This window comes from Plectropomus leopardus, chromosome 17 (genome assembly GCF_026936395.1).
Source record: "Plectropomus leopardus strain MGB_pleo_1.0 chromosome 17, ASM2693639v1, whole genome shotgun sequence".
Classification (NCBI taxonomy): domain Eukaryota; kingdom Metazoa; phylum Chordata; class Actinopteri; order Perciformes; family Serranidae; genus Plectropomus; species Plectropomus leopardus.
Genome location: NC_142192.1, coordinates 16271302 through 16286807, shown reverse-complemented (window position 1 = coordinate 16286807; position 15506 = coordinate 16271302). Strand labels below are relative to the sequence as shown.

At 41.0% G+C, this 15506-nt stretch overlaps 3 protein-coding genes across 3 annotated transcripts in view; all 3 read left to right on the top strand.

Moving 5' to 3' along the window:
* Window positions 1-232: 232 nt before the first annotated feature.
* On the top strand, window positions 233-4074 carry LOC121958243 (homeobox protein Hox-A7-like). Its single transcript, XM_042507125.2, has 2 exons — window positions 233-1384; window positions 2297-4074. The coding sequence occupies exons 1-2, from the start codon at window positions 1018-1020 to the stop codon at window positions 2602-2604; spliced, it is 675 nt and encodes a 224-aa protein (XP_042363059.1). The 5' UTR covers window positions 233-1017; the 3' UTR covers window positions 2605-4074.
* A 590-nt stretch (window positions 4075-4664) lies between these two features.
* The window catches only part of hoxa3a (homeobox A3a), a 31560-nt gene continuing 20718 nt past the window's right edge, over window positions 4665-15506 (top strand). The window contains exons 1-2 of the mRNA XM_088090753.1: window positions 4665-4898; window positions 11157-11252. The gene's annotated coding sequence lies outside the window, so the exon portion shown is untranslated. The remainder of the gene's footprint in view (window positions 4899-11156; window positions 11253-15506) is intronic.
* On the top strand, window positions 7307-10616 carry hoxa5a (homeobox A5a). The gene is made up of 2 exons (XM_042507123.2): window positions 7307-8876; window positions 9491-10616. The coding sequence occupies exons 1-2, from the start codon at window positions 8294-8296 to the stop codon at window positions 9739-9741; spliced, it is 834 nt and encodes a 277-aa protein (XP_042363057.2). The 5' UTR covers window positions 7307-8293; the 3' UTR covers window positions 9742-10616.

The window sequence follows — 15506 nt, the reverse complement described above, 5'->3', positions numbered from 1 at the left end:
TCGTTTTAAAAACAGATTTTATTTACATTCCTGTCAATTTATAACCTCCCAAATCTAGTGTTCGTGCATATGTATTCAAAATTATAAATAATAATAATAATAATAATAATAATAATAATAATAATAATAATAATAATAATAATAATAATAATAATAATAATAATAATAATAAATAACAATGATAAATAACAATGATAAATTTTAATTAGAAAACATTTTTCATTGTACTCAAAAACACCTTACATATGTCAAAATGATTATAAAACCAGACCACACTAAATATACATCTAAATATATCACACACAACATTAAGTCAGATTGTCACAGATAATCATATTCAAACATCAAAGGTAAAACATAATGTTTCCACACGAATTTTTTTTCTTATACTGACATAAGAAATATATTCAAATTGCTGCTCTTATTTTTATTTTTTATGCCACGTAACTACTATGTGAGACTGACGTTTTTTTAAGCAAAAGAAAACAATTAAATCAGTATGCCGTATTAGTTAATGTTATATGGCATCTATTACGGCCAATTATTATATGCTTTGTATGGGTGTAACCTATTACCGAGTGTCGAACATTGTCATTAGATAAATTATATGTATCCTACGAAACTATACATAAAATCGAAATAAATAATTAGAGCTTTTAAAAAAATATTTGTAAAGCAGTAGTGAGAGAAATGACATCAACACATGACCTTATACAGCCTAACCTAAATGACCTCTAGATCACCGAGATTGTGAGAATTTCTCTGGTGTCCCCTCACATGTATGTGTTTGTGTGTGAAGTGTTAATCCCACTCTGCAGTCCTGCGCCATAATGAAATCCGTGTCTGCCTGCTGATTGGATGAGAGCGGCCAGGCCCGAGTCACGTGGGTGAGTTCTTTGGTCCAGAGTGAAAATGGGGTTTGGTGTAAATCTAGGGTGTATTGCTGTCATATATCACGCTACCTCGTAAAAACGACACTGAGGATTCTGGGCCAACAAATCAGAGAGAGAAAAAAATATGAGTTCTTATTATGTGGATGGTCTTCTTAGCAAATATACGACGGGTAGTTCTCTCTTTCCAAACGTGGAGCGGGCTTCTTGCAGTATTGGACCCAGTGGAGAGGACTATGCTTCGGCTCGGACTGCTGCGGCCATCGCGTTTGCGCCGTCTCTGTCTGGAGTTTACAGCGTCAATAATGCAGCGTACCAGAGCAGACCCGTGTTTACTCCGGGCTATAGCCAGGGGCAGGAGGCGCACACATTGCACTGCAGCCGGTTTGACCAGAGCCGCCTGTTTACCGACAGCTGCTGCCACCCGGAGCCGGGACCCCTCATCTCGCCGCCGGACAAACAGTACCGGATGTACCCCTGGATGAGAGCATCAGGTATGTGCTGGTCTCCTATGTGCTATTTCAAAGCCCTGCAGGTCAATGCTCCTACAAAACATTAGGATACTTACATTGGGCCGTTAGTGGTTCAATTAATTTCGAGAAGCCATTGGTGTTGCATGGAAAGAATCGTAAAACTTTTATTGCGCAACTAATGAGTTCTGCGGCCATAAATTCATTTGGCCAGCGCTTCTGTGTGTTCAGTGCGCAGAGACCTTGCCGCTGGGGGTTTTCTCTGCACTCCTATTACTCTTATAGCCTCTTCTCCCCTTTGTGGTTGTAAAAAAAAAAGACCGGCCTGTTGTGTAAATCAGTTCTCTTGCACTCTGCAGCTCCTTTCTAATTGGGTCTGCACTGCAGAGGCTCTGGTATTTCTCTGAAACCCGTTCGTACACATTGCTGGATCAATATGCACCGGTATTGTCGGCCACATAAAGAAGTCAAGTGGATTTAGAATGCAAGCTATTTGAAACATTGGCATGTGTTATAATTTTGAGGGAGAAGGTGTTGGGGCTGTAATCTAATTACAAATGGCTCCTTCGGTGCGCAGAGCATCGCTGGCTTTTAATTGGAAAAGCATGCAGAGTATCAAAGGAGGCATGGGCCAAACATCCCAGCAGGACTACTTTAAATAGATGCAGTAAGAAAAAAAAATCCCCTTCAGAGTTGAGTGTATTATGAGTGTGTGTGTGTGTGTGTGTGTGTAATGTTAAACTATGTGCCACAATTAACTGCGCTATCACAAATAGATTAATGGGTCTCAAAATGATTCCAGCTATAAGTTTTTATTGTCAGCATCAATTTCAACACCACTTTAATTAATGGTTTGTGACATTTCATGCATGCAGAAAAATAGTTTTTGTTTTTTTTTCTTTTTGCAAATTTTATGGCCCATCTTATCTTCCACAGATACAAACCGTAAGCGGGGGCGGCAGACCTACTCCCGGTACCAGACCCTAGAGCTGGAGAAGGAGTTCCACTTCAACCGGTACCTGACCCGCAGGAGGAGGATCGAGATAGCGCACACCCTCTGCCTCACGGAGAGGCAGATCAAAATTTGGTTTCAGAACCGCAGGATGAAGTGGAAGAAAGACCACAAGGAGGAGGCGACTCCCGGGGGAGAGGACGGTGATACTGAGACGGTGTCAGAGGCCGGAGAGCCCGAAGCTGGAGACACCCGGAGCGCCGCTTTGGACTCAGAAACGGCTGCAAAGTAACGAAAGACACGAAAATTAAAAGAAAGAAACACTGTTTAGTATAATTAAAGAGTTGTTTCTCACGCACCAATCATGCACTATAGAGCTTTTTAGGTTAATTAAATGAATGACAGCTGAAGGCAATTGTGTAATAGGTATTTAACAGTAGACTGTAGGTCTACTGTCCATATTTAAAACACCAAAATGCATACAAAGGATCTGCATGATATCGACACTAACTACCTATCCAAACTATATTTTTGTACATGCAACACAATAGTGTTTAAATTTAACAGATTGTACTGAGTCAACATTCCTGAACGAAAAACTACCTATTTAATATCAAACACTGACACTAGAAGTCAATCTAATTCACAGTAAATTATATTTGAGTAATTCTCAGACGGTTGTATTTTTAAAGAGAACAAATACCCCATTGTGCGCAAATGTGCCTTATTTCGAGTATAGGCTCATTTTAAGTGAATGCTTTGTTAGTTAAATGCCTTCAAATGTGATTTAGCTGCTTTGGTATATTTTTTAATAATATAATGTCTTATCAATTCCCTGTTTTCGATGCCTATTTACATCTCTATACATCCCAGGATTGACCCTTTGAAACCTGAATGGGCATCATTTTCCTCGTGCTGCGTTCAGACGCCTTTCCCAAGTATTTAAACCTTTGAACACTAAGAAATGTGGTTTGATTTCCTGTGAAAAACATGGGGAGAAAAATAGTCAGTAAATGTCCCGCAAATTGCAAGATTTAGAAAATTATTTTTAAAACGCTATGGTAAAATGCCCAGACATGTATATTTATAATTACCCTACATATTTAGAATTGTATTACTGAATTTTGTGCTGCTATTTTACGCACTTTTCCGCTGGGTCATTTGCTTGTTGGTTTTTGTTTCTTAGGTTTCCTTTTATTCTTTCTTTCTTTCTTTCTTTCAAAAAACCCCCCTAATTTTCAGGGTTAAAAAAAAACCAAACCTTTACTAATTTCTCGCTAATTTTTGTGTAGTTTCTTTTCAAGTTGTACTGCCTTCTTTACATGTTTTTTCTTTTTAAAGAAATCAAGCCATTTTTTCATGTTTCAAAGGATTAAAACATACATTGATTTAGTTATAGGCTAGTTTACGTTAAGATAATCTCATGTAACCTACCTCAGATTCCCAGAACATGCTTATAATGTAGGAATACCCTTACGTAAATGTTTTGAAGTCCTAGCCCTGTGCAGTAAAATGTTGTCTATTTCATTTTAGAAGACATTTTTAGCCTCAAAATTCCCTACGTGTTTGTGAATGCCAGCAATAAACGCATGCACTTTTAATTAAATTTTGCTTTTTGTAAGAGTTAAAAGCTAAAATGTGCACATACTGTGATAGATTTAGGTTTTCATTGTGAAGCAACGTAAACAAATAGCTCTGGGTATGTGTTAAATCTGTAAATTAAAATACAATAACTGAATGAAAATAGCTTTTAACTGTGTATTTGTTTGCATGTAATATTTTCCTTCAATATTTGCGAATTTAATATTGTGCAACTTCAGGCATGACAATAAGCAGTCATAATAACACGCGCCGGATGAGTAATATGTTGAGCAGTATTAGGTTGCATGTAATGAAACATGTCGCGCTCTATTATGAGTGTTAGGTAAACACTTAAGTTGGGGAATGTGAACTATGAGGATGCGAGATGGGACAGGCTACACATGAAGGGAAATTACTGTTGAACTCTGCATTCCCTCTGTCCTCGGTAAGATGGCGCCTGACGGTGACCTGCCCCCTTCCCTCTCTGTCTCTCCCTCCCCCTTTCTCCCCATCTCTCCCTCCAGCGCTGGGTCATAAATCCGTTGTTGTTTATGAAAATTTACAACATAGCAATACAACTTTACGACCCGGCTCGGCTTCCCATTGGCTGCAGCTGGTCACGTGCTGGGGGAGCCGTGAACATGAACTTTTTATATATAATTTCCAATAGCGGAATAGAGCAGCCTCTCGTTTAACGGTCTCGAGCTTCCACGCGGCTGTTTCTTCCCACCAGCGACCTTCTACATTTTTACACCTTTTTTTCTGGAGTTTTTTTCTCGGTGGTGCAGGGCTCGACGCGCAGGAATGGAGCTTGCCTTTGGGACATGACCGGATCGTTTGGGTGCCCTGCTGTCGGGTCTCGTTTAGGCACGATGAGAGGAAGGAGCCCCGGTGCGTCACTGACCCCCCCGGGAGCCCCAGCTTCCGTCCACGGGGACTCAGCTGGATCACTGCACCTGCGAACTCCCCTCATCACCTCCTCTGTTTACAAGAAACCACCACAAGGTAAGACAGCTGAAACTTGTCAATATGTTTGCTCTTTTTTGACATTTGCAAACAACTAATCCAAACAATAACCAGTTTGTAAAGTGTCGCATTTTATATGTTTTCCGTTTGAGTACTCAGAGGTTTAAATCGTGTGGAAGGAATGGTTCGAGTTTATTTTATTGTGACTTGAATGGTCAATCTGATCAGTCTGAATATTGTTGCTTCGGTCCTCCTGTTGGCTTTTGCATGCTGTCAAGATCGTATTTGTTTGTTGTTGGGTTTGAATGGGGATTGGCTTTCGGCTGCAAAAATTCATTGGGTGGATTGTGGCCAAAAGATGAGCTCTTTGACGCCCTCCTGTGGAGACACTGGGGGTACTGTGGTTGCAGCTCTGGCTGTTTTTTTTTTGGTTTTTTTTGGCTGCAAATGTCCTGTGGTGCAGACTGGACAGACAAGTCGGGCTCTATTTCTATCTGTGTCCATGCTTTAAAGTTTTTTTTGTGCTTCATAAATGTGCATGCAGGCGATAAATCACTGCCCAATGATGAAGACATTTTAATACATATTTTCAGTGAACAAAGCGAGAAGACTTTGCCGTTTGAATTACCTTTAATTGACCAGCAGGAATGTCTTATTAATGGAATTTAAAAAGAAAAATATTTGATCTCCATGTTTGCTCATTGATGTTGATCACTGTGTTTCCTAACATACGTCTATAGCGAGCTTGCTGTGCTGTATTGAGAAGCTGCAGTGATTTCTTTCGTGCAATAAATTATTACTCGCTCAAAGCTCTGAAGACTTACGTGCAAAGCAGATTTCTTTTGCAAGATATCAATTGTGCAAAAGCGAATGCGAAGCTAAATGCATCCAGTATGATGTCCGTTTGCTACTTTGCATGTTCCATACCTGCTTATGTTGTTATCGGCTTTTTTGTGTGTGCAAAATATTAATGTTGCTGTCTCCATGTGTTTTGGCTGCTATGTTTTTGCTCCTAATTTCCGATGCTTTCTATTGGAAAAGAGTTCATCTGCTGATTCTGCTGAGAATGTATTCCATAAAATATCTTTAACTATCCTGAATGTGACCACGGTGAGCTTTAATCGTGCTGTAGCTGTGCGTAATGATATTAAGACCGAACGCGGATTAAACATATTAGGCTATCAGACTGCATATACCTTTAGACTCAGGAGTGCTGGTGTGTGAGTGTGCCTGCAGAGTGCACTGCCCTCCTGTTTTCCTGCAGCAGTGGCCCCCTCGCTCCCAGCCCGACATGTTTGACACCAGTGCGCACTCACTTCTTTCATCTCTTTTCTTTTGGGCTTTATTTAGTTCCTGGGTGTGTCCCTGGCTCGACTCAGAGGAAATAATTTTCGTGGGAACTTTGTTGCCATTGGCCAGCCATAAATCAGCTGCTAGACTTGTTTAGCCAACACACACTCCGTAGGTCTCCTCTCTTTAGTGTGGGCCCACTGGTGAGCCCGGTTTTCCTCTCGTCGTGCCTTCTGGCTGGGGGTCTGTTACCGCAAAGGGCGCACATACCTGGGACAGAATAAATAATCTATATCTTACTGTTTTTGTCAGAAACACATGATTGGGCTTGTGCTGGGTAAAGGGGGCTGCTCTGGGGAACGAGTACACGGGGTGGTGGGGGGGTGAGGGGGCAGAGGACACGTCGCTGCCTTGGAGAGGCGAAGGTGCCATAAAAATTCCACAAGGAGAAAACCAAACGGAGAGCGCCGGTCGAGGCGTCATGCCTGTATTTAGGCTTCGTGTGTGTCGGGCTCTGAGCGGCTCTGCTGTTTTTGTACTCCTGCTTAGAATTAACATAGGAGATAGCTGATTTACTCTTTTCGATAAGTGCATTGACAAGAGTACAGTCAAAGCTGGAGGGAGTTTGTCTTTTTTCCCCCAACGATTTCCCTAAAACTGAAAGGTTAAACACTTTAAAAATAGTAATAATTAACATCTTTAGTTTGTCTGTGCTGCATTGCAATTAATCAGTTGGGTTATTGTTATTTTTGCAAACTTCAAGACAGAAAAGTTTATATTTTAGTAACTTTAGGCTTTAAGTGGGGGATACAAGGGGGGAAACAGGAATTTTCCTCTTTGTAGCCCAGTGAATACGAATAGTTTATGGCACAATCCAGAAACTAAAACTGTGAATTATTGTATGAATATTGTGGTTATTTTACATTTGATATTTCAAATGCGTTGGCTCCAATTTCTACAATAATTGTTTTTTGTTTTCTTTTTCAATATTTTCAAATTTCGTCTTTTTTGTGTCTTTAAATGGCAAAACTCCACCCCGAATATTTGCTTTTTTAAAAAAGAGAATTTATGTTGTTCTTGATCTTGTGTTGATGTCTCACAAACATAGAAATACTGAAAATGTAGTTTAATAATATATTGGGTGTTTAGAAGTCAATATGACCAACGAGTCGCCTTAAAACGGGAGTGTAATAAAGTCGAGTTATATGCAGAAAGCTTATAATATCATGTGAGGGCGTATTGTTCGGAATCCTTAAATATTAACCAGCCTAAAATAGACAGTAATGCGTGTTTACGTGTCTTCACATATAGCTTATATTTAAATGTATTAATTCTTCACAGTGACATAAAGCACGGGCCTTGAATGGTAGCCTGTGTGTTATTATTCGACAGTGTTACGTTTGGTTTTTATTTTTCCCTAAAACATTTATTCAGTCTTTTCCCACATTAAGTTGTTTCATCATTATAAGCAAGAGTGTGAAAAAAGCAGCCCTGTTTTGAATGGGCTTTTATTCTATTAACTGCGCGCACTATCTCCACTCATCGCCCATCATAACATGCATAACAGATTCTGATCGAATTATTTCTGTACACTATCCTCGCAGAGATTGCACTCTCAGCATGCCACTTGTTATATTGTTTAGGAGCCCGTTGGTTTTTGCCGCAATGGTCGTTAACCTCCGAATGACCCCGTGTGGAGCCCACGCCTCAGAGAGCGCCGCAGACGCGCAGTGCAGCAGTTGCGCCAGAGGATGGCGCACCACGACAATCCAAAACACCCAAACCGTGGCTCAGAGCTTGCCCTAGCCACGAGCGCATGGAGGCGCGCGCCCTTCACATCCCACCCAGTATTTCCTGCGTGCACGAGTTTACCTCTGGAGGTCACCAAGCAGGATTTACGACTGGTCAACAAAAGCACGTGATACTCTGCCGTACCCCATATTTGGGTGCCTACGTAAGAGAGAATCAAGTCCATGGTCCCACTCATTTCCATAATTCATCATAAATTGTGCAAGGGTGCTATAGGACGCGCTAAACCATAAGAGCCACAAATCAAGCACACAGGTTTATGCTGTTTTACCTCTGAAATAATAAAAAAAACAACAACAATACCTACAACGAGCAAACGGTGGAATTGTCAACAAATGAGCTCCTATTTTGTGAACTCATTCTGCGGTCGCTATCCCAATGGCGCGGACTTCCAGTTACATAATTATGGAGACCATAATACGGCAAACGAGCAATACAGAGACTCAACAGCCATGCACTCCAGCAGGTATGGCTATGGCTACAACGGGATGGACCTAACAGTCGGGCGGACCGGTACCGGACACTTTGTGGGCAGCGAGCGGACACCGGGCTACTCCTCAGCGGCGACAACACCCTCCTCGGTGGAGCCAGTCAGGTACACCCAGTCCGCCAGCAGCACCGGGACATCGTCTCTATCGCCACCACCTGACCCACTACCGTGCTCCTCGGTCGCAAGCTCGTCTCCGGTCACCGAGACTCCATCTCAACACCGAGCCGTGAAAAACTCTATAACGACCCCGTGCTCAACCCCGTGCTCGAGCTCGAACGGAGGCACGCTGCTGCTCAGCCGGGACTGTGTGTCCAAAGCTTCTCCCCTCGAGGAGGAGAAGCCAGCGGGAAGCGCACCAACAACTCCTCAAACCGAGTCAACACAGCCTCAGATATATCCGTGGATGAGAAAACTACATATAAATCACGGTAAACTGTTTTTTTTACGATCTTGTATTGATTTTAGAGAGCTGGCAGTGTGTTATTGTTTGGTTCAGGTGTAAACAAGTTTAATATAAATACTTTTTACGCACAGGCAAAACAGGAGAAAATTGGACTATTTTAGTGCAAAAATATATTTACTCTCCAAATGAGCGTACGGCGCCATATGCGCCTCTCACCTGTTTGGTGTACTGCTGCTTTTCAGTGCTGTCAACACACACCAGGTGCGGGATGCTACAATAAAATAACATGCAAAGTTTAAGTTAGTTAAACATGTATAAGTTGTATACAGGATGTAGGCGTTTTTTTAAATGTTTTTTTTTTTTAGTCAGATAGCGCCCATTTTATACCAGTTTATTATGTTAAGTCCCTTTCGCAAGGTGCATTAGTTGAAAAGGTGTGTATTTTACTTTGCTTTGATGTTTTGAATGATAATTATCTCGTTTGGTGAATTTAGTTTTATGGAAACATCGTGCGTAAAAAACAAACAGGCAATATAAAAAAAGTGAGAAATGTAGCCCCCCAAAAAGTTGCTACACTATTTTTTTTCTTCTTAAATCTTCTGTATCTCACATGTTTCCCCTCTTTTCTGTCTATGCAAGATTTGTCAGGACCAGAGGGGAAGAGAGCCAGGACTGCATACACCCGCTATCAGACCCTGGAGCTGGAGAAGGAGTTCCACTTCAACCGGTACCTGACCCGCAGGCGGAGGATCGAGATAGCCCATGCCCTCTGCCTCTCAGAGAGACAGATCAAAATCTGGTTTCAGAACCGCAGGATGAAGTGGAAGAAAGACAACAAGCTGAAGAGCATGAACATGGCGGCTGCAGGCGGGGGAGGCTACAGGCCTTGATATCCAAATCCTCATAACGAGCACTATATAAAAAAAAAAAAGATTGTCATATCAACTTCTACTTCTGATTAAAAAAAGCGCAGAGACTTGTGAGCGGGGCTGTGTGCGGGACAGGGGACACCCCACCTGAGCCCTCTGTATGTCAGACAACCGTCCCATTATATTCCTTAATATTATTTCCTTTTTTATTTCCACCGTGGTAATGCTTATGTGCGTAAAAAAATGCATAATGTACAGTTCTGTTTAGATTTAGTAGAAAAAAGCAACAATAAATGTTTGTTTAAATTATTTCTTGTTCAGACGAAAAAATAAAAAAGCTTGAAATGATACCTACCTACCGCAAATAAATCCAGTAAAAAGTTGTGTGATGCACTCAGAACAAATACCAGCCTAATAAATAGAGGGTTGAGGTTGAGCTGCCTTGGTGTTTAGCCTTCGTTTTCTATGTATGTACTGTATATGTATGTATTTATTTGTTTGATGTATTGTACCAACTTGTCAATAACTTGCTTCCAAAAGTAGAGCCAGCAGTATGTGGTTATTGTGTGCGTTGTGAACACATGTATGGACAGAGGTGCCGACTCAGTCTTGTATGTACAGTAGACTTGCATCGTTTTTTTTGTTTAGTTGTTTTTCTGCAGGAGCTTCTGTTTGTCACCTGGGCGCAACATGTTAGTTAAAAAGTGTGTTTTGTCTTGCTTTTCTTTAGCTATTTTTATGTGGAGGGTCCCCACAGTAAATTTCATAGCCTATGTGTATAAACTCCATCGTGATTAGCTTTTTGTAAATGTTTTTAAAAGACTGGAAGTCAAGAATATACTATAACAATGATGATGATGATGGCCATTATAATAAAATTTCTACTGGAACGGCAAGATTACTGTGTGGGTTTTTGTTTAAAAAAAAAATCAAGCTTTTGCCAAGACTGGAAGAGGAGAGTTGCATGTTTGCTCTAAAATCCTGACCTGTTTAAGCTGACCAAAAATTGCTTCAAGTAAATCCTTGAATTCAACAGGTCCCTTTCGAATGAAAGCTTCATGTTTTACTCACCTTGTCGTGGAGCTTTTTTTTGGGGGGGGGGTCCTTGGCCACTAAGCTGCTCCAGTGGCCGGGCGTCCCCTTTTGCGCACAGACTCCTGGGCTATTCCCGGAGAATCAGCTCGACTTTTCTAGCTGTAAACTTTATTAGGGCCGATTCTGGCTCTCTGACATTTGGGTGCTAAATGAATGGGGGGTTTTGTCTATGAATTAGATCGTAAAAATCATCCGGAGCGCGGCCAGATAGGCTCACTGGCCATAAACGGTCACGTGGTAGCCATTAAAGTAAGTTTTATGGTTTTGGGGAGTTGACAGTATATTGCACATAACATATAATCGCACTGACGGCAAGGCTTCGTCTGACTCTCTCTTTGCAGGCTGTAAGTGTTACTTGACCGGTACAGAGCGTCTCTGTTGCTCAGTCTGCCTCACTATGGACCGGACGCTCTCCAGGATGAGGACCGCGTCTCTGGGTAAGTTCCTGCAGACTATCCGGTAGCCCGAGAACAGCCAGCCCGTGTTAAACAGCCATATTATTGTATTCGCTCCCTCTATCTGTCCCTATTAGTCCATTACACTAATTTGTCAGTTGTGCAGCGCTGAATACTGGTCTCGGCAGATGTTGCGCAGGGTTGGGTCCGGCTCATGGCTATTTAATTGCTTCCTTCCCCGTGTAACTTGTTTCCCTCCATCTGTGGTGTAACTCATAATCCATTTTTACATGTTGGATAATTATCTCTGTGTCCATTTCCACCCCCACAAACTTCTAGTTGTTGTCGTTTTATTACATTGGAGGATTCACAGACCGTGAACCAGAAAGTTTCCAAGGGATGTGTGGAGATTTCCTTGATAAAGTTAAGCGCTAATGCAGGCCTACAGATTTACAGCTCGCTCCGTTTGATTGGATTCTGTATGTGCTGATGACTTTTGGAAGTTGGAGGTCCATGATAAGAAAAAAAAAGTTGCAGTTGTTTTTTTGTTGAGCTCCACATGTTGGCACCGTGTATGGCTTTAGGACAGGCTGTAAAGTGTCAAGTAAACACAACATGGGGACAAACAGCAGCAGGGAGACATTTGAAAAGGAATTCCGTTTTGTGTCAGCCACGTCGTTTTGTGTTTGGGGTTGAAAAGTTCAGATGACCTCTTAAAAGTCACTCTCGCTTTATGGTGACCTCTTGGCCGATCAGTGCTCGGGCGAAACCAGCCACCGTGGACCCTTATTCCAAAAAAACAATGGGCTGAAAATGGGGGTAAATAATATAATTTCTTTCTGTCTTTTTTTGTACGAGTTGGCCTTTTTCTTGTACATCATTGCTCATTTTTGCAGCTAAAGAGCGTGCGAGGACGCGCCTGGGTCCATTTTTAAATTTTTAGGCCAAAAATGAAAACATTTCTCATGGATATCACTTTTTGAATCTTGTGAGCTTTTGGCAGCAAACAAACTTAAAATACAGCTTTCTTAAAGTTGTTACCTGAGCGGATTTGCAGCTTCGTCCGCCAGCTTCCATAACTTAAACACCAAGTTTTGTATTTGACGCAGAGGCCTACAGCACTCGCGCTGGGATCATTAAAGGCTATTGCAAATAAATATTTTTTGTATCACTTTAGATGAGTTATTAAATCAATTTCCACAAATGCTGGAGTCGAATTTAAAATCTGGTCTCATTTTGAGAATAAATTCTGCACAGACGAGGCGAAATTCTTCGGAAATTGATTTATTTTTCCCTCTTTTTTCCAGGTTCCAAATAACCTTAATAATCCAAGTCACGCTCCTGATACCTTTTCTTTACTGCTTAACACATTTTGCTCATTGTTATGTAAAGAAGTCACCGTCTTAACGAAATACGCGATTTGCGCTCTTTCCAGTTTGATTTCAGACACGCTGAAAATACAACAGACACTCGGAGAGTGCGGCTATTTGGAAATTAAAACCCTTGCCAATATTTCAAAAGGAGAAATTTCGACAGGGCCCCATGTGCGGCACACAGCCAGGCAGAGAGAGAAAGAGAAAGAGAGAGAGACCGAGAGAGAGAGAGGAGTGCTGTAGGTTCATCTGGAGGTCAGCCACAGCACCAAGATAAATCTGCATCCTCTCAGAGCCACCAGCAGAGCTCGCTTTAGGCCAAGTTCACTGTCACCCTGCTGTATGGAGAGAGGGAAACCACTCACACATCCACAGCACCGCGCGCACACGCGCCTTCACGTTAATGACACGTTTGCTCGGCTTTGCCTATAAGCATAATGCGTATAAATGAATTTACCGAGGGGCACAGAGCCCGTGGTAACATCCCCGCACAAGAGGAAAAGACCGTGTGAAGAGAGAGGGGGAGTCCAACTTAAAGTGTTGCCTCCAACAAAGACTTTTGGCTGCTTTGGTTGCTCTATAACGCTAATGAATGATTTGCATATTTTACGGCCCTATTAGTCTTGAGTGGGAGCCTATTGGATTTATCTTTTCACTCCCTCTTTGGAAACATCATAAAGACACAATTGCATTTCAGGTCTTGTGCTGGCATCTTCTCTAATTATGAAATTTGTGAAAATGATCATCGCGATGGCAAGAGATATACACATTGTTCAAATCAATTTTTCGTTTCGAGAGGGGCAGATATCTCACTGGGCCGGGACAGATGAGGGCGAGATAGCTGCAGAAGAGGAGGAAAAATTGGGGTCAAAAGTTTACGCGCTGAACAAGTCTCCGTCATCTGTTCACTCGGAGCTTGATGCCAGCCTTATAATAGCGATCTTGACTCTCCACACAAAAGACAGAATAGCTTTGAATTACATATGTTGCACGGTGCACTCCAGGTGAACCCTGAAAGCGCGGTGACCTCGCGTTTGGGACCGGGGGAGGGGACCCCCCACCCGTCCCCAGCAACAAGATTGAGTGGCTGGCGTTTTATTAGGGCGGTTGATTGGTGAATTTCCTTTGAATAAATTGCATTTGATATGTTTAGGGACGAGGGCAAAATTTGCATTTTGAGGATTGATACTCTCGACCCGGTCACAGGGTAATGGGAAGGCCCACAGCCCCCAAATTGAGCCCCCGGACCCCTTAAAAAACATTTAGCCCCTCTCTTCCTGATCCGCTGAATAGAAGCTTTTCAAGAAAACAGAAATGTCACAGATGTTTTTGTGACTCGTAGAGGGAGAGTTTTAAAAATCATTTCTTTTTATAGCAATATATAATATATATGATGGCCTTTATTTTATTTATTCTATTTACTGGGCCCATTTAACCGCTTAGGGGAAAAGAGTATTTTATAAAGCACTTTGGTTGTAGACGTGAAGGCCAAATAAAAAATAAAAATTCGAAAATATGGCTGATAACAAACTCAAATTAACAGAAAAAACAAAATTATTTGACGTATATTATTCTCAAAAAGCCTAAAACTGAGACTCGGTAAAATCGCACAACTTCTATTTGTCGTCAGCAACGTAACACACAAGAACATAACAACTATTTGTTAAAAAGTAAAAATTTTCAATAAAAATTAGAATTGAGAAAAACTTCTTACAAGACATCATTTTAGGAAAGAGGACCAAAAAAAATCTGTCAGTATTTTCAATTTCGTTTCCATCAACTTTTTATTCTCACCTTGACATGAATTTCATAAAGAAGGAAACACTTTATTTTGCAAACTTTCAAAACTTTATTTTATTTGTAGTAATTTAACACAGTTGTAGACAGAAAAAAAGCGCAAAGCGCGACACAAATACATGTTTTGCACTTTATAAAGAGTTTAAATGCCCAAATAACGATGGATTAAATTAAGATAAAGGGAGTATTTTGTTCATAAAACTTTGTTTATTGAATTTAAAAGGTAAAACTCGAATGAAGGTAAATAAAGAATGGTATCGTCACGATGGTTTGTACATGCGTTTACCGAAAGTCACGCCGCTAAATAATGTTGTTACACACTTTTAAAAAAAAACAAAAAACAATCAGGTTAAATATTTTTAAACCGAAAGCATCATTTCATATGTTTTCAATATAAAAAACAATTGTTTTGCATTCAAAGATTGACAGTCTGATTGTTAAATAGTGTTAAATCATCTTAAAGTGCACAATTCGACTTATCAAACTTTTAAAACTATCTGTGAGTTCAGTCATACCTTTAATGTTTTGGAAACATTAGTTTTAATGTTCTTGGAAGTATTCTGACTCTGTACGTTCACTTAATACAGCCTCTGTACTGTCGAATATAACAACCTATGTACTTAGAGGGATAAGTAAGTTGCCTATGCACCTTCTAAAGGATAAAGTTGCTTTTGTTTCCCTCTTTTAACCCCCGTTAACGGTGTGAAGGTCACTCTGCTCGTGCTCTAATCAAAGCAGCTATATATATAAGCTAGTGACCATTCCCAGTTATTGTTAAAGCTCCTACTGTTGCCAGCCCTTTCTCTAAAGTGCTGGAAAAAAACACGTGACACACTGTATAAAAAGATTTTATTATGAGCGTTTACCTATATCAAAATATTTCCATAAAGGTGTTTTCTGGCCCGAATCGTTGGCACAACTTGAATGCAGAGAGGATTTTTTATTTTCCGCCGTTAGGGCTCCGTATAGACGAGAGACCTTGTGAGAGCCATCTGCAATCTGTCACCATCGTCACAGCACTTCTCTGATAATCTAAATTTACAGTAAACTGTCAGCATGATGTATATTGCTTAAATAGACCTTCACCTCACAGTATACGCGCTGAAAGGGAACACCGTGATCTGGC